The 20,441-nt window shown below is 38.3% G+C and overlaps 1 protein-coding gene across 1 annotated transcript in view; it reads right to left on the reverse strand.

Moving 5' to 3' along the window:
• Positions 1 to 681: 681 nt before the first annotated feature.
• The window catches only part of LOC108047282 (carbohydrate sulfotransferase 4), a 32,378-nt gene continuing 12,618 nt past the window's right edge, over positions 682 to 20,441 (reverse strand). Inside the window, exons 2-4 of the mRNA XM_017127391.2 lie at positions 2,100 to 2,282; positions 1,846 to 2,047; positions 682 to 1,780 (exon numbers count right to left, since the gene is read on the reverse strand). Coding sequence (XP_016982880.1) covers positions 1,649 to 1,780; positions 1,846 to 2,047; positions 2,100 to 2,282 — 517 coding nt within the window. The 3' untranslated portion in view covers positions 682 to 1,648. The remainder of the gene's footprint in view (positions 1,781 to 1,845; positions 2,048 to 2,099; positions 2,283 to 20,441) is intronic.

Here is a 20,441-nt window from a genome sequence, read left to right on the forward strand (position 1 = left end):
ACGACCGAAATCATACCCTCAAGACTGCAAGCGATGCCCCCCTCAAGACCCTCCCCATCCCGGCGCAGCCATTTTTCCCACTGCTATGTATGTACTCTTCCGAAATGTATAAACATGTATAGAAATTATGTTTGACATCGACATAGTAAACCAACGCTAGATGGCGCGCTTACTACTCACTCATGTATATATTACATTTTCATTACTTGATGTAGATATTATCTACTTGGTATTATTTGTTTCGTTTTATGTATGTATATATACACGTATAACACGTTTAATAATTCTAAGAATTGGATGTCCTAAACTAAAATGCGAACATCTTTCGTGATTCCGCATTGTAACGGAGACAGCTTCTTCTGTTGATATAAAGTAATAATATAATACTATATAGTATTTGCTCATCCTAATTAGGTTGGGGATTTAGCATTATCAGGTTTGCAGAAGTCAGTGGAATTGTTGCTGCTGCCCCCACACCGTCTAAGCCAACGCAAATCCTCTGTAAGTTAGAGGCTTTCTCGTCAATAGCTGTTGCAACTACTTGTGAATCATACATACGGATATTTTTAAGAACTTGTCTTATTCGAACCACATTTTTATGAGTGTAGCCTTTAATTACGGTGTACCAAAAGACAGATCCAAACCAATTTTAAGGGACATAACACCCAATAAGGTCAAAAATAATTTTCATAATTCAGTGTTTATTCAGTTGGTATCTTGCTTAATAAGTGTAATTATGCAAATATTGCTGGATTTTTCAGTTTATTAAACAATCCAAATACTCTTTTAACAAATTTTGTTGCCAATTTGATCGATTTACTGGACTTCGTTTTGGAAAAAGAAAACGAGTATAACTCAGTTATATAGTAAGGACATAAAGTATAGTACAATTTAATTACAATTACAACTAAATAACCATACAAATAATTTATGCCTAAGGAAACTTATGAGTAGGAATTGAGTGCGCATTGCTCATCTTAATGCATTTTTTAGTTTTAATTTTCATTAAAAAATTCGTGTCTATATTGAATTAGCGTGATTTAAGTGTTTCCGATTTGATAATATTGCACGGTTTTTGGTTTGCCAAACATGGGTGTATAATTGCATCTCGATTAATTTTTCTCTCTGATACGTTTTGGTTGTGTTAGATGCTAAGTCACTGGATTTCATTGCACTTGTTAAGCTGAATTACAAAAGTTGTTTGCCTAAATAATTTACATCAAAAAGCCAAGTAAACAATCCACTATACGCAGCCCTATTTAGACTAAGGTTTCAGTTATTGTTTGCTTATATTCTAGGCCTAAATGTAAATCTGATATTCGACTGGTTTTCGTACCGCTTTACTCTCTACACAAAATTCGCCAATTACTAAAATTATGCATTTCATATTGTATACTCAGTTTATATATATTAATAACTATTGCTCAGTTAAGTGTGTTTGCGTGTTTAGCAAAAATGTGCCAGCTATGAATGGGTTTTCACAATGCACCTCTTCCTCTATCCAATCGCTACACCTCTCGCTTCTTCCGTTCTTTTCCTATTTCTTTTTGCTCGCTCAACACGACGATATCACAACAAAATGTACCAAGTAGAAGAATTAGTTATCATTATCAGTTATCGTAAACGATCAGCTAACACTAGGACCGCTTCACGTGAACGGTGGCGGCATCACCATTGGATCGAAAGTCTGCTGTGTGGTTGAGAAGTTGCTGAAGCTCTCAATGCGACGATAGCCCCACAAGTCCATAGCATCGACACAAACATCCTGGATTTGTTTGATCTGAAATGAAGTGATACCAGTTTAATTCACGGTACTATCCAACAGAAATCATTATAAAAACCGACCTCTTCTGGCTTTAGATCCTGCATCCAATGGAATGGTGCTGATCTGGAATCACGATATGTGGAGCTGACACCTCCAATGTTCACCTTAGTGTGCGTGTCCAAGAACTCCTCCACGGCAGGATCAAACGGCAGGCCATAGAACTGTAGAATATCCTGGGTCATTTCACTGGGGCTCAGAGATAAGTCCTCATAACGAACAGTCCTGGAAGCAAACATATTTTAGACAGGGATAATAAATGAAGGAGAAAACTCACCTAAATCGAGATGGATATTTTTGTAACAGCTGCTCAGCAGTCTTGTAGTCATCTTGCAGATCTTGGCACACCAGGCGAGGATCCTCGCAGTCCTCGTTGCCTCCGCACCACACTCGATGTCGCCTCGATTGCATTGTTCCCCGCGGATCCCTCACCAGTAACACGATCCGCACGCTGGAGAGACTGCGGGGGGGACAGAAACTTGTTAGAATACTCATATAGATAATCATATATATGCGATGAATGATATATAATTGCTGGCGTAATAGTTAAGCACCGAGCCGTGAAGTTCACTTTGCCATGACAATGGGAGGGAGGGAGCCCGCCTGGAATTGGCTTTCAATTAAATCGGATTAAAACTTCTATAATGAAGCGTAATTAGCATTTTCATGGCGCTCAGCACGAGTCGGTTTCGATCCCAACTCCAATGGCAATACATGGTTCAACCGAAAATTGTTTTTAATTACAACACTTAAATGTATCTCTATTTCAGCTCCCACACTCTTTGCTCTTCAGCAATTGTAAATATATTTCATGAAAATGTTTTGCCTAAGCGAAAAAAAGCCAAACGTTGATAAAGTGGCAAAAACGGAAACAGCGAACGTGGTTTGAGACGATAATGGGGTCGGCCGGGAAGCAAAGGGAGGCTTAATGCAATATACGGGGCTGCAGGCAGAGTTTAGACATATCTCTTAGAAAAATACAAAATATAGTAAATACGTAGTAAGATAAATTATATTTTGCATAGTCCTTCTACCATATTTTAAAGAACAATTGATAATCAAATTGGTCAACATTAAATCTAAAATAGGTGAACTTTTAATTCCATTTCAATTGCCATATTTTATTACTTTCGTTTCATACATCTACTTTAATTGACATCAAAACAAGTTACTATCCAAATAATTCTTAGTACTTAGTAACTCGCAAATTTTGCCGTAGAGGCACGTCATCATCATCAGAGATATAACCACATACACTGGCATCACCACAGCGCCCACACTCCCACTTAACCACATTGCTAATGAGTTTGTGGCGAATTGAAACAATGTAAACATCAATAGCTGCATCTGTATGCAAATCGTAACATTCGTATACAGATAAAACATATAAATGTTTGAATGTCGCCAGCACAAAATACAATTGATAGAATGCAAGGAATGTTCAGAGTTATTACCACATAAATCTAGCAATAACATTTAGGAAAACAAAATGAAATATAGAAATATAACGACTTCTATTCGCACACATAAAATATCTAGTTAGTAAGTTCACCAGAAATTATGCTGCCGCCGACCATATTTGGAAGGGGTGCAAGTGCCAAGGCAGGCAGGAAAAATAAAATAATAATAAAAGATGCAACCACAAATATCAGTCTCTTTGGCTGGGCTCCACTGTTAGTTATCCATTCATAAACAAGTGTTCACAATGGGTTGGTGGTGGTTATAGCCAAAGCTGCAATAATACTTATACAGCAAACTTTTCAAAAAGACAAGAACCAAAAAAAATAACAGGCAATTACAAAAAAAAAGGGAAATACCAATTCCGCAACATTACTTGTATTTAAAGTACACAAGAAGAGTAACGGAATGGGATAAAGTATTCCACTTAAATTAATTTTGAACATATGGTTAATTTTTTGATGCTAATTAATTAATCCCCAACTTCATCTGGATTTTAAAAACCAAATATTTTTATAAAATTACCATAACCAAACACTACCAAGAATATTTATTGTGGAGTAAATTTTTAGAGCAGCCTTAGCTGATGTTTAGTTGTATGTCAGACAACAAATAAGTTTTTATAAAATTTGTAAAAATCACTTTAAAGTAACAGTAATACACTGAAAATTGGATCAAAAAAATTCAATCAACATCACAAACTATTTCTTTTTATTACGTGTCAAGTTGAATAATTTATGATGAAGTACACTTACATGGACCCAAAACACAACAAAATACTGTTGAAGGCCGTCATAAATTTCACTTTCGTTTTAGCTGAGTAATTTGAGATGTTTTCTTTCCATTTGTATTTTGTAATTGTGCGAAAAAGAGGCACTTGAGGCTAAAAATATGCATCAAGTTTAAAGCACCAACCAAATGGCTTTTCGAAGAATTCTCAAGTGGGCTTTCAACACTATCTGACATTGGAAGCAACTCAAAGATTACCTAGCATACATTAAAAATAGCAACATTCATTTTGAACATAATAATAATTTGGCTTGATATTATTTAAATATTAAGGTATGCCACAGCTGTAAATTGGTTGTTAACTATGTCGACTAGGGACATCTGAAAACTTTTGTCAGTTTTATTGGGTATTTTCAGCTTATGTTGGCTATAATTCAAGTCGGCTTTTAATTTAATTTTAATGGCCTCATGGCAATGCAGGCGTTAAGTGCTTGTTAAGTAAATGTTGCCCTGAAAAATGGTTGATGAAACATATAAAATAATTGGAAAAGCAGCATTGCGAACATGTTAAGTTGAAATGGCAGAGGCCACCTCGATTCGCATGCTATTCCCCGCCACTTTGACCCACTGACAGTGGCTTTTGGCAACTCACTAGCCCCAAGAGCAAAATATCACTGGCAAAATGTTTGTATTTATACTTTTCCGTTTTGTTTTTACTGCGGCAGCTGTGCGGCATTCTGACACAGTTCCAAAGATCAAAAGCCTAAAATTTGCACAGAATATACGCAAAATTATTTGAGAGCAGCCCAATCAATACCCGAAGACACCAATAGAAATGGTCTGCTATGTGGCACACATGATGAATAGACACGTTCACAGTTAGTCATTCCGGGAGCTGACAACGCTCTTTTGTTGACCGTTTCGGGGTCAAACTTGGAAGAGGCAAACCTCAGACGATTAATCAATATAATGGGCTCCTCTGTGTGTTGCCCCCTCCCCGCCATCGTCAATAAGTTTAACCGATTCGACTGACCAAAAACCGATACACAACTATTTACATAACTTCCCCGTGCAGAGGCGAACAAAAGTAAAAGTCGCTCACGTGTTGCTTGAGGCCTTGAACCCTGAACGCCGGCCAGATGAACTTTTCGAAATGACTTGCGTCATTAGTCAGGCGGCAGCAAAGATTTACATTTCCACTTACCAACGCCGGACTACTGCCCAGTGGCTGACCCATTAAACGATTTAACCACAGCTCTTGGAATTCATCCCGGCATTCTGGCATCTCGGTTCGGTGCGTCCGTCCCACTTCTGGCATGCCCAAGTATCATATCATTCGGGTGGCTTAGCGGTTGGGTTCTCATGCGTGTGCAGATGTCTCGCCTTATAAAATCACACTCGCACTAAGTACTGGGTAATTATTTTTAGAGGTTCGCAAGCTGACATAAGCCGGTAATGTTGATAAATGGCTACTGGAAAAGCCAAATGCTGGGAGAGCGGAAAATTGGAAATGGCTTTCCACTACGCCAAGATGGGCCACTTATTCTTTTAGTGATCAAGACCAAATGATCGCTTTACGAGTCACCAAGAGCTTTCTCTTAAGCTTATTTCCACACCTTTTTAATTCACTTGTTAAATATATCCCATATTTTATGCAAGTATCATCACGCCCCCATTTTGCGTCATAAATTCAACACTTTTTGCAATCAATTAGGCATTTTTAATGTTTTTGTTTTGCTCCTGTATTTTATGATGTAAATGTTGTTTTTACGAACTTGTGCACATTTATTTAGCTAGCCATCGCGGCACTGTGTGCTGAATTTTCCGCCGTGACCACTTCGCGAACGCTGAAAAAATATTACGCATACGCTCCGTTGGCCAAAGGCTTGTAAATATATGCACATGTGTGTGTGTGTCCACGCGTGTGTATTCGTGTTTATTTATAAAAATGTGCATAATTGCCGCGTGCGAGGTAAAAAAAGGTCAGAAGAGAGGCGGAAAGAGCGAGACCAGCGTTGAAAAATAAAACAAGAAAAACTAAGGCAACAAAATATTTAAATAAAATCAAAACAAAGAAAAAAATAGCGCAGAACTTTATTCTGTTCTCAGGGCTAAATTGAAATTCACCAAATATTAAATGCACGCTTCGACCAACAAGTAGAGAATTTTACATTTTTTGGGTTAAATTATGGAGGCAAGGCAAGAGCAGGAAAGGCAGCTATTATTTATTGAGCAAGACTCAGCTTGTAATTTGATTATATTTAAAATGTAAGCTCCACTTTAATCCTTGAAATAGCCCAACGAATCCCTACAACAGCACACAAAGCCACATAAATCCTCCAATGCTCGACATTAAGACCACCAACACATCGAAAAATATAGCCGCCACAAAAGCGGAAGCAACAAGAGGCAAAACAAAAATAGCTATACAGAGTAAGCCGTTTTTGGGCAAAACGCAAATACAGAACTGAAGTAAAACGAAATTTATCGATTTAACAATTGCCAAACAAAAGCAAAATGCAGGCACGTAAATGCGAGTAGTTAAACTCCCACCCACTACGACCCAGTCCAACTTGGCTCATATTTCAAAGCCAGCAAGTAACTTTTGCTGGTGCCCAGTTAAAAACATGCACAAATACTGTCCCAGTCCCGCCCAATTCTTGTGTTGCAAACGAAAACACAAACTCAAGTCTCGGAAAACATGCAAATTGGTGAAAACGATGATTCCGTACGAAGCCAACTCGGAAACTGCGTTCCTAAACTTATTACGATGGAACGGGAAAAACAAGAAAGTAAACTAAACTGATTTTAGAATGTATACAAGTGCAGAGCTTTTTCACCCCCTCTTTTTGATTGTAATAATTTTAATTACAAGTGACATGCGAGAGGGCTGCCACTTCCTAACAGGCAATTTGGTCATGTTGGGGCTACTTTTCCAGTATAATGCACTATTTTAATGTATATCTGGAGATCTCCAGCAAGGATGAAATCAGGTCAAGGGGTGTCAGATTTCGGGCAGAGAAACGTTGTCCAACTTTTAGTTATAAGCTTTTAATGCTCTCAGAAGTCAGCAGGAAAACTTGGGAAAGCAACTTTAAACAAGAAAGGAAGCAAACTTCGGCAAGCCGAAGTTTATATGCCCTTGCAGTTATTACAAAACGACAACATTTCGATTTATATTGTTTATATTTATATCACTAAAAACAATGAAGCTATGTCGATTTTGCGCTGCATTTGGCCATCGTTTATATGGCAGCTATATGATATTGTTCTCCGATTTTAATTTAATTAAAACCGTAATTCAATAATATTTAAATAAAACCAAATGCCAAAGAACAAAAAAAAATAATTAAAAACAACAAAGTTATTTTTTTTTTTAGTTTTTTTTCCGATTGTTTGGAGCTATATGACATAGTCGCCCGATCCGGCTCGTTCCGACTTATATACTACCAATAGAAAGACAACTTTTGGGCAAGTTTTAAGCAGATAGCTTTAAAACTGAAGGACTAGTTTGCGTAGAATCGGACAGACGGACATGGATCGCCTCTCCTGTTGATGCTGATCAGGAATATATATACTTTATAGGGTCGGAAATGTCTTCTTCACTGTATTACAAACTTTTGACTGAAATTATGATACCGTCTGCAAGGGTATAGGAAAAATAACTTCTTCAATTCTTGTTGCTGGATTTTATGAGTTATATTATCCATCTATCTGTCTTGGAAAGTGTCATAAACTGCTATTGTGGCTTGATTGGCCATTACCAATTGCATTGCTACGATACACCACATTTCCATTAATGTTTGTCATTAAAGATAGTGATAGTCTAACCATAGAAACTACCCCTTGAACTTGACACACACCAGGCAAAGTATATATACATGTATCCGCTAAAAAGGCAATAACACGTGCATTTCAGACCGCGAAACAAAGTTGCCAGTGGTTCAAAGCTAGAAACCTTCAACCGCGAAGTTGCGTGTGTGACGAATCGAATCAGGCGAATCCTAAGGATAATGCGCTCTACGATCCGTAACTGGGTCAACACCCAAAGGAGAACGAACACAGTGCCGATCAATTTCCAATGGCAGTAGCGTTTGCAAAAACCAACCAATGGGCCACCCAAAACGCAAAATGAAATCATGGTGAAATACCAGCAAAAAGTACCAGCAAAAAAGGCAGAAGTTGTTCCGGCAATGCAAACAACAGCAAATGTCAATCAAAGTCAACTGGGATGCGGCCAAGTCGAGTGGCAAAAGAGAAAGGCCCAGAGTCGCAGTTGGCGGCAAAGAAAGGGGGCTCGTAGTTGGGGTTTGGTAGAAAGAGAACCTCATCAGAGGTTTGCGTTAGATGGGGAACAATTCAGGAGTAGCTATCTCCAGTTCTCATTGCGAAACCCTTCTCTGAACAAACGGCAATGTTGAAAGAGGCGAGATGCAAAAGTCTCCTGGAAACTTCATTAATAGCAAACTATGAAAGTCTCTAATGGATGTGCCATGGATATGTGCCACGTTTGAACCTTACCTGTCCACCCAAAAGGCAGGAAATAGTCTGAATAGTCTTGGCAAACAAGCTACCAGCACAGAGAAATAACTAACAAGCAAAAGAGCCGACATGGTGTACAGTATCATAACTATGCTGCATTAATAAATCATTAATAGTTTTTTTTAGTTTTGTCAAAATCGGACAATATCGTATAGCTGCCATAGAAACGATGTCTAATTGCAAGAATTATAAATTGCAATTTAATAAAGTTTTCTAAAGACTAGGTTTGATAATCTTTATCTTCAGAATTCTTATTTTAAGGATGAACTTTGTTTTTCAGCACTACCTTTTAGTTTGAATAGTTCCTTACCACAAATAAATATCCATATTACCGCACTATAGTATTTGCTGACCTCAAGAAAATGGATTAAAGCACGTTTCATGGCTGAATACTTTCTAGTAGTTGAATACTGTTTTAATAAATGGGTTTACAAAAACTTTACAGACACTGTGCCCAAGCCTAACCTCAAGCTCCCATTGTCAAGTTTTGTTTTTGCGCTGCCTGAAGTATGAAATTTATTGGGTTCATGCATTTGACATAAAGCCTTAGGCGATGCTTTTGATAGGCAACCACAGAAATCCACAAACCCGTGTGTGCTGATAATGATGATGATGATGATGACGGCGGTGACGAAGGACGATGGACAAAAGTTAGGACAAACGCAAGGCAATTTGCTTAATACGTAAAATCACAATAGAAAGCTAAAATAGTACAAATATACGACTTTAATAACCTTTTATAATCGGCATTGATCAGCTTTTGTCCAATAGTTAATTAGCCGATTATCAAACTAATTCCCAGAGACTTGTGCAATTACCTCAACTATTCTTTACAAATTCCAAATGCATACAAAACGTCCTTTCATCGGATTGACTTCTGATCTAATTGAATTTCGCACGTCTGGGAAATTGTTCCTGGACAAAGTAAAATCAATAGGGGTACACTAAAACCTTGATTGGAATTTATATGAGTCGCTTGAAACTTTTAATTGAAATGGGGGGCAAGGAGACAAAGATTTCTTGTAGAATGCAGGGAGAGCAATGTTTGGAACTTCATGACCTGAATATTTAACTTATTATAGATAGTCGGAAATTTGAGCTCCATAGTTACGAATGTTACCTAACTTCTTAAGTTTAAGCAAAAAGAACCAACCGGCTTTGAAAACTGCCCCCAACATTAATTGGCGACAGAATTTTTAATTTTTGATGTTGTTTAATGGAAAAAAAAAGTTCATACTAAAGATTTTTGATTATTGAAAAAACCAAATTTTTTTGATAACAAATAGTTGTGACTGCTGTACTTATATGCTTATTTAATAAATTTCTTGCAAAATATTTATATAAACTAAATATTAAACTAAAGTTTTAGTTAACTAGCCTCTGCTTCCATTGATTTCGTAAGGGTTCTTACACGAATTCTTACAAGAATGCATTCACTTGCGCTCCCCGTTTCTTGTGAAAACAGAACGGCTGAATAATGTGAATGGACCGAAGCCGCCCCAAGCCAAACCCTCAAACACCCCCTCCCCAAGGTCCATTGACTTGGTGCTGCCTCTTAACGACGTCATCTGAAGTGAACGCTGTGGTGCGTTGAATGTTGAGCGCGGAGCGTTGAGCTACTTAATGACTTATCGCCGTCATTATGCCTCGCTGGCTGTGCGATTCAAAGTGACTTTTGGGCTGCAGCTAAGAAAGCGTAAAGTGAAAGAAGCTCGAGAGGCACCGGGATGCCAGCCAAGTGCGGCCAAGCTGCCAACTTGCTAAGGCCCCGACTCATATTCGGAGATGATTCCGCTGAAAGAAAGAGTTCGAAGTGGGGCGCTGGATGGGGGCACATCGGGCAGCGTATTCAGGAACCATAAGTCACCCACATAAATTCAGCTGGCAAGACATTCCTTTCACTTTGCCTACGGACTGAATGATATTGAGCTTAGGCAACCGCAGACCCAAACATAAGGGACTATGACGTGAAAAGAATCGGAGCTTTTATGCACTGACACTCTTAAGTCTTTATTCTCCTTTATATTAGATTACTTTATGTCGAAAATACATAATAAAATAACCCTAGTGATTTCGTCTTTCTACGTTAATTGGGCTGTGCGGTTAATTTTACTGTTTTTCTTTTGTATAATACTAGCTTGCATCGTTGCAATTAGAAAAACTATTTTTTATGGAAATATCTGTTTATTTGTATTATTATTTTTGTCAATTTTTGTAGAAAACACAATTTAAACATTTCACCCTACAGTAAATTGATGTTGGTCTTATGAATAAAATTACAAAAGAAATCCGCTTTCAGTTTCCTACGTGAGAAGTTTGAACAAAACTTATGGAAACACGAAAAACAGATTTATTTATTCAATCTTATTCAATCACTTCAATAAAAAATGTGAAAAAAAGTGGTGCAAATGAAGAACCCCGTTTGCCACCACTACAATTTCGACTGTACGCTTTTATATATGTATTTCATATGCCATATGTATGTCATACCGATCGGATCTGTGCAGTTTAATTGCGTGGAGTAGCGTAAGTCTTTTCCAATCGTTAAATTAAAACAAGAAAGGAAAGCTAACTTCGGGCGGAGCCGAAGTTGATATACCCTTGCAGAATACTCTGTAAATTATATTCTCCAAAATTATTCCTATGATGCATTCTTAATACTCATAAAAAATCCAATCTTCTAACTTTAAAAACACCAAAGTTATGGCACTTCCGATTAATCAGTTATATGGCGGCTATAGGATATAGTCGGCCGATCCTTATGAAATTTGGTAGGTCGGATTGATTGGCCAAATATAAAACCCATAGGAAATCCCAACTTCCTAACTTTACAAACACCGAAGTTATGGCATTTCCGATCAATCAGTTATATGGCAGCTATAGGACATAGTCGGCCGATCCCGGCCGACATATATACTGCGTGCAAAGAAAAGAAGGGTGTTTGCAAAGTTTCAATTCGATATCTTTAAAACTGAGAGAGTAGTTCGCGTAGAAACAGACAGACGGACAGACGGACATGGCTATATCAACTCAGGAGGTGATCCTGATCAAGAATATATATACTTTATAGGGTCGGAGATGTGTCCTTCACTGCGTTGCACACTTTTGACCAAAATTATAATACCCTCTGCAAGGGTATAAAAATGGCGAACGAATAAATTCAAAAATTAATGCTTTAATTCGTGCTTTCGAATTACTTAGCTTATAGTTTTTTAGCTTAGTCCAAACCGTTTTCCGAATTTTGATTGTCCCATTAAATGTTGCCTTTCTTTTATAGTTTTCTTTTATTCCCTCGCGGTTTCTTTGTGCAGATTTATCAGACATGTAGCAGTCACCTGGCAGACAATAAAGTCTTCGATACAAAAGTATTACACGACCTATCACAAGGGAATTTCATTTTTGTGAATTTCTTTTGTTGCTGGACTCCAATTGCACCCCCTTTTGATTGTCATGTAAATTGACAATTTTTTCTCCCATGACTCTTAAATAAATTGCTCCACTTGCGACCAGGAAGTTGCAGTGCTCAAGGAGGGCGTGGCAGTTGGAAGGCGTTACCGCTCCCAACATTTTGACACTTCATTTCATTTGAGTTAAAATTGTTTTTTCAACTGCTCCACCCTATTGGGCGCTTGTGAATATGTGTGTGTTTGGGCGATTGCAACGACTTGCGACGCCCCATTTAGCTCAAGTCTCTTGTAATTTATAAATGAACTTTACGTGTAAAATGCAGTATACTTCAGCTATCTCTTTTGTCAAATACTCGGGACTGCAAACTGCATAACAAATTGAAATGCATCTCACAGATAAGAGATATCTTGTGAGGCAGAACCAACTTTTCTTATCATTCGTTAGTACTTACGAAATTTACCATATTTTAATTTCTCACATAACCTTCTCTTGATTCTCTTAATCTAGTTTCTATGTCTTCGTCGCGTTGTCATACCTGCAAGTAGAAAGGAGACGGAAATATAAAGTTAATAAAGTCGGATTCAATTTCGTGGATTTAAAGTAAAAGGCAATTACAAGTTGCATACAAAGGTCCGCCCACAGAAACGAATTAAGGCAATCATAAATAAACGAGCCAAGGTCTGGCTGAAGTTTCCCAAAATCAATGCCGGGCACGTTTGGCCAACTCTGGCAGCTCCCAGTTCCAGATGCCAGATTCCAGATTTCGCTGCCCACACTGAGACACCCATCTGCATCTGGCACGAAACCAGAGTTTCCAGGAGGGGAAGGTAAATGAGTTCTGCGGGGCGAGGGATCCGGAAGGGGGGAGGGCAATGGGAGGTGCAACGCCACGCTTGTTTATGGAGCACGAAAGGGTAACCCGCGTGGACGTTGCCATTATCCGGAGCAAGCGCAAGCGATAAATTGCAGCAGATCTGTGACAAATAGCCCCGACCACGTGAAAGGCGAAAAAGCAAAGGAAAACAGCAACATGAGCAGCAAAAGAAAGGGAACCACTAGAGAGGAATGCAGCTGCAGTTGCCTTTGGGAAAGACCCAAACGGAGTAAGGCAACGCTTAATAATTAATGTTATACGTTTAAATGAAAAAATTGTTTAATTTAAATGAGAAACTCTTAATGAAAAATACTTATTTAGATATATATCTATGAGCAAACATTGTATTAAGGCTGAGCAGTTATCATGAAAAACAACTACCTAATGCAAACTATATTCAACTAATAGTATTTACTATACATTCAAATAATATAGAATTAACGCAAAGTGGTTGTAGCCAATCTACAGGAGGCTAAATCTTGATCAAAAAATTGCAATGGGTACTGGGCGGACTAAGCGAATCAAATCGACACATTATAAAATCAATTTGGAGTACATTACTTTCGAACAGAAAAAGAGGAAAATTCTGGTGTAGAGCGGAAAGAGTGAAACGTAATTTCGCGTTTATTAAAGCCAGCGAAATGTGCACAAATTGCATGGGTACACGAGCATAGGCACAGTCATGGCGCAGAATAGAACGCTTTGCAGCCACAGATTCAAAACGTACTGGCGAATGCAATTGTCCGCGGGGGAAGGGGTTCCCAGGGGGAGGGGGCGGGGTTGGCTGGGAAGCGTGGCCAACAATACAACGGAGCCGGCGAAGAGAAGAATGCGACTGCGGCATCCACGGCGACGCCACACAAAAGGTGCCACGTAGAAAATTGCACAAGAATATAACTAATTTAAACAACTTGCAGATATGCGGGCCAAGGTTGCACCTCCCGGTTCCTGAAACCCCGTCGTTGCCCCCTGAAAAGGTAATAATATTATACAATAAAATGCACAATGTGGATCCCGTGGAAATATCAATATGGGAGATACCTGTCTGTCGGCTCCTTTCAAATGCATTGTGCTCGTGTTCGAAGCGATAGATTGTATCTAATAGATACCGTTTCTTCGTTTTTCTTTTCAGTTGATGGACGTAGGCAATATGACTGAACTTTCCGGTTGATAGATGTAAAGAAACTCTACTTTAACAGAAGTAAAATGAAAGCCGGAAGCTTTCTTAAGAACTTCACTAAGCGTCAACATCAAGATAATTGCATTCTCCTGTTTTCTGTGCGCTAATATTTACAGTTATATTGAGACAAATACAAAACAGATAAAAGTCCAGCGAACACATTTACGTTTAAAAAGGTTTACATAAAAAAAGCAGCGTACAATCAATTTGGAACTGATTCAGCCAAGAGAAATCGAAAAAAGCTGCTTTTAATCCGTTCACTTTCTGCCTGCTCGTTTCGACTCTTTCAGGCTCGTTATTCATGCATGCAAATCCTTGACTTTGTGCCTTAATTAAACAACAAGGAGCAATCGGAACAACCACTTGGTGACACACTCAGGCACAGCTGCCACGCCCCTGCGTCCCCCAACCCCTCTCCACTGACATATGCAAACAAATTACCAACAAAACAGGAAAAGGAAAAGTGAACTGCGTAACTTTTTATGCGACCACAGTGCCAGTCTCCCCCGGCCCCTCCTTCACCTCCTCACCCTTCTTCCCCTTGCGCCACCTGCTGGCTTTTGTCCGAAGCGTTGACACTGTTGTTTGTCTTTGTTGTTTTTTGCAGGTGCGAGGAAGAGGACAGCTGAATCGTCATCTGGCTGAGCTTCTCTGTGCGGGTTGCTAAGCTAAAGTCACGTTGGGCGCCAACCTCAAGGTTAAGAGGCAAAAAGCCGCAACAACAAATAAAGCAAGTCCAAATCGGAGGAGATAAGCCTAGAGCAACTGAGACAACAACAAAAACAATATATATATAAATACATATATATATTTATATCAAGAAAAGACTAGGTATCTGTTTATCAAAAAGAAGAGACTATTTTTTTTAACGAGTGAGATTAAAAATTTCCTTGAAATGAAACAATTTATAGCTATTCTCCAGTGATTAGTTAATGGAAATTTTCGCATATTTATTTTGAAAATGCGAAGGCCAACGGCTAATCTTAAATATTCATTAACATTGAACATGGTCACAAAAGGGTGAGTTTAAGTAACAGTAATTTAAAATAAAACCAAATTAAGTCTTGCATTTATCGCATCTTTATTTGCACAATAAACTTTTTATGAAACAACGGGTTTTGGAAAGAAGGAAGTTAAGAGTAAATAAATAAATTCGACTATGCCCCTCTTAGAATCTTGTATCTCTAGTACAATAAGGAATAGTATTTTTGCAAGCACATAATAAATTTATAGTTTCTTCCACATCCGCATGGAGCCATTTTATACGTAGCCACACCAATATCTAAGCCACATCCGTCTTATTTAAACTATCTCCCTCCACATGGTGCGGGCTCATTTTATATTTTAATTGCCTTTACTTATCAAGAACCCTTTCACAAGAGGCCCCACGATGCCAGAGATCCGAGAGCCCCTGCCACGGACCATCCTAAGATTGCTCTAGATTTTCCTCAATTACCTCTCGCTTTTCCGCTGCCGCTGCCGCTTTTCACGCTGCGTCTGTCGGCTGCCTCAGAGCACTCTTTCCATGATTTGTGGCCGGGGCTCGCTTTTAATTATTGCGATTATTGTGGCAACAATTTACAGTTTTCAAATGTTGCTGCCGCGGAGTACGAGTAGTTGCAGAAATAATTTAGAACGGAATGAATTGTCTGGAGAGCGGCAGCGAGAAATTGCAACCTGATAATTATAATGAGCCAATAATGACGACGTGCGGCGATAGAGTTGAACAGCGGACCCAGTGACATGGCAACCTTGTTCTCTGCTATCCATTAAAACCAGATGAAGCTGAAATTCAACACGGGAAGTGAGGTGTGGATTGGAGCAAAGTGAAGCTAGGCTCAGCGATCTGTAACTGTTAAACAAGGCCAGCATGTTTTAGACTGATTTTTACCAAAACGATAAAGGATAATTATAAAGATGTTCAGGAACTAAAATAACTAAAAGCTCAATTTTCAGATTTAATTTTGATAAACTTTCCTTTAATATTTGAACAAAAAACTTTAATAAGCGATTATTATTTTCCAATCAGCCAATTTATAAACTTGTTTAATCCCTTTTTTGGTAGTTTTTGAACATGCAAATTATGTAAATATATTTTTATTTAATTCTATAAATTCACAATTGCACAACCTTAATTATAAAGTTATTAACCCAAGTATAGTTCTTTCCTACGGGTTAATTAAAATTCGATTTTAAATATTTAATTTCATATAGCATTTGCAAGTACACTTATTTCTTCGAATTTCCTTTGAAGAGGTCCGCCAAGAATTCTCTGGTATTTTCTTTGTTTTCGAGCAATCTTTCCTAGGTTCTGGGCCAGTACGTGTACTAGAAGCGGCAGTCGGGCACTTGAGCGGAACAAGTCAGTGAAAATTGCAACACGGACTTTTACCTAATAGAATTCGAGCCCAATGTGTCAGTTGTTAGTTTCCTCTAACAGCAGACGAAAAAGAATTGGCAGTAAAATACTAACCAAAGCAAATGGAATTGAACATTTTTTAGATACGACAAAAAGTGCTAGAAAAACATTCCACTAAAATATTAACACATTTGGCTCGCCCTCATAGCAACCCACAAATTTCCCTGAAATATTAGAAAAAATATTGTGTCTATGCACATGAACCAAAAAACATAAAAGTTAGTCAAGGCATTATATTGCCTAAAAGGTATTTGCCTTTTTCCCTCTGGGCAGTTTATCTTTTATGTCATTATTCCTGTAAAGTAATTCATTTTTTGAAGTGAAAAGTAAATTAAAAGACGGATAATAAACCATGGTAATTTTTAGAAGATATTGTAAACACAACATACAATAAGTAGAATATTAATATTTAAACAATGTAACACAATTTTTGGCTGTATTGTTAACTACAATTGATGTTTATTAAAGATGAAATCGAGAGTTTCTCGAGCATTGAAATGCAGTATTATTTTTTCATTCACTGTCTCCAAAGGGTATTTGTCTAAAATAGTAAAAAATTAGACCAAAAAGCGTAAGAAAAGTAAGCCCTCCGGCTGTCTTTCCACCAATGGCTGCAGTGGCCAAGACTTTGGTCTGCAACAAAAATACGTGACTGGAGCCGCAGCGAGGACAGCTTTTCCGAAATTGGGGAAAAGAGGCGACTGAGGGGGAGCTGGAAGGTGGGGTGGTGGTGAGGGTGGGGGTGGGGCCTCCGCCACTGACACGTACTAACGAGCGATGCCTGACAGCTCGCAGAGAGCGTCGTCCCGCTCGACGATGCTTAAAACTTAATTTGAAGCAACAAAGGCAGAGGTCTCGCAGTTCCGGGAGGAGCGGGGAGTGGGGAGTGGGGAAAATTGGGACTGCGTCATTATGCAACGCCATGTGGAAGGCTTATATAATGAGTGCGGTACAGCGCATATGAAAAATAGTCGGGGAATCTCCTTGTCAGAGCTTGTCAGCAGAAGATTACTGGGCGAAATGAGTGAGAGATATAAGACGTACATATGTATATAAGCCTCGCCAGAAGAAACCTCTTACTGACCCATTTACTGCTAAGTTCCACTAGTGTTTATGCACTTCGCTCCCTACTTATGGCCAAATAAACCACCATCCAACAACCACAGCTGCATGCAGACCACAATAAATGAAATTAGATTGTAGTGAGTTTCATGGGAAAGGTCCATAAATAAAGACCAGTCTTCAAATAAAGATAAAAGTAAAGTGCAATTGGTGAGAGTAGTTAAATTATAATATTAAAGTAAATTTAATTTAATTTAAAATAAATAACACACACTAAAATAAAATTGATTTAAATTTAATTTTAATTTGTATTGATTGTTGAAAGTTATGCAGTTAATTTCTGTAATATCGATAACATTTTGATAGGAAATTGTTAATGGTCTTGTAAATAGATTAAAATTCTATTTAAATTGTTTTAAAACTAACCGTTTAAACTGCTCAGTTACAAAAAAGGACAGTTAAAGTCACAGTTATACAAAGGCATAAACCCATCCATATTTAACTGAATAAATTTACGAACGAGTTGGCTGCTAATTCAGTTACCCGTGAGGAAAGGACCTCTGACCTTGGGGTCAGGTCAGCACACACGTGCGATCGACAGATGTACCTTAGCGAAGCACACACATGCCAACTTATGGTTATGGGAATTGGTTGTTGGAGTGGGCGATAACTCCCATCCCCGAATCTTCCTGCTTTGCGTGTTGCCAGAGAAGAAAAATGGAAAAACTGAAACGCAAACGAAATGAAATATGTATGTGGTGGAGTACGTTTCAAGCATGGAATTTAGGCATTTCAAGTGGGTAACGGGTAACTCAAATGAAAGTCCTTGTTGGCCGCAGCCTGGTATAAAAGGAAACCCGGAAAAACGGAAAAGCTAAGCCTCAAGGAAGTGCGGTAAAGGCAAGACGGTTTTTTTTTTGGCCCAGAGCCAAAGAGCCGGGAGAAAATAAAGGCCAGGACATCGTGCCACCATAAGGTGGGGACACAGACACCAAACGGCGACTAAAAGCCGGAGCTTGGCATTTGTACTGCTTTATAAAAATATATCGCAAGCCGCCAGCGTTGACAGATCAAATACCAAGCAAAGTCAGGCAGAGGATGTTATGCTTTTGGTTCCCGCTGAAATCAGGAAACGAAGCCAAGCAGGATGAGCATAAGGCAGAGCAGGTAACCAAGTCGCGGGCGGAGGTCAAATGTTGTCAATCTGTTCACTAAATCCGCCAACAAAAAAGAGCAGCCTGTGAGGTCCAACACAAAAATCAATTCATCGCTAAGGTTTTTTCTGCTCAAGGTTAAGGATTGTGCAACCAGAAAATTAGATTATGGAGTATTTTTTTTATAAATAGGTTTACTTTTGGGCTGGAGGCACATATCGTTTTAAAATTCTCAAAATAACTAAAAAAGTACTTTAAAGATTAGAAAAATAAACGCGATTCCGAATAAACCAGCCCGCTTTGTGATGAAGCATAAAAAATGTTTGAAGCCCGGAAGAGCAAACGAATTCGAAACTTGGGGCAACCAACATAAAAAGCATTCTCAGTCCCAGAAGTTATTTCACCTCACCCAATTCCCACTGACCCCCGTCCATTTCCTGGAGCTCAGTTGCCGTAGCATCGTGCTTTTTCCTCCACTTCTTTTGTCGTTTATTAATTTAACAAGTGCTGGCCATTTGCTTTTTAATGAACAGGGCGACACAGTTTTGTCTCTTTGTGTGTATCAGCGAGTGACAAGAAGAAGAGCGAGAGCAAATAAAATACACTGGAGAAAATAAAGAACAAAAGTAAAAATTAAGAAATATCAATTTGTGTGAGCAATAGTACCTTCACAATTAATATCGAAACCTTTTTTTTATACCCTTGCAGAGGATAACAATTTCAGTCAAAAGTTTGCAACGCTGTGAATGAGACATTTCTGTCCCTATAAATTATTTTTACTCTTGATCAGCATCACCAAGAGAGTCGATTAATTAAATTTAAATCGGACATCTATATCTATATCCCATTAAAAAATCAAAAAAATAAAAAAATGAAAAAAAAATTATTTTGCTGTTTTTCTATTTATCAAAATATTCCTTTGAGATATAGAAATTATTTACTAAATCAGAATTACGCTTTTAGTTTTATCAAAATCGGACTGCAATATCATATAGATGCCATAAAAACGATGACAATATGCAGCGCAAAATCGACATTCATTGTTTTTAGCTAATGTTAATAAATATAAATCGAAATGTAGTCGTTTTGTAATAACTGCAAGGGTATATAAACTTCGGCTTTCCGAAGTTTGCTTCCTTTCTTGTTTAATTATGGTTTCTAATATTTTGAAAAGCCTCTGTTTTCGACCAAACGGCTATGTGATTTCCAAGGAGTTTTAGTTACACCACACATACTAAATTATGGCTATTCTTGGCCTTCAACATTTCTTATTATTTCCAGCTTTGTCGAAATTAAATGCAACCTAATAATGGTAAGTTTATTTATTAGACGAACTCTGTATTTCGTTCGGTGTTTGTACTTTGTACATGCATTTATAAATATGTATGCAAAAGGCGGGAGGTAAAAAATTAACAGCAAGCATAGGAGGAACGGGCATTAAAGTATCTAGAGCCGTTACAACGGAAGTTTTCTAATGTATCTGTTGAGTTTTTGCTTTGGCAATCGCTTGAGATGCTTTCGTTGCTAGAGTTGTTCTTGCTGTTTGATGTAAGCGGATACGCGACTGCAAAAACACCAAGCAACAACAAAGGAAAATGAGTGCGGCATGACAATGTTAAAAGTTTGCTAGTAAACTCGACTACTACGACTATTGGAAAAGCGGCCAAAACCAACCGGACCACACACATCGCTCTGTACCGGCAAAATTAAAACAAAGACAGCGCGAAGATCTCCCACCACAATAACCCAGTTAAGGCGAGTTAAATTGTGATTAACTGCCAAAGACAAGGCAC

This window comes from Drosophila rhopaloa, unplaced genomic scaffold, assembly GCF_018152115.1.
Source record: "Drosophila rhopaloa isolate 14029-0021.01 unplaced genomic scaffold, ASM1815211v1 contig_2, whole genome shotgun sequence".
NCBI classification, from domain to species: Eukaryota; Metazoa; Arthropoda; class Insecta; order Diptera; family Drosophilidae; genus Drosophila; species Drosophila rhopaloa.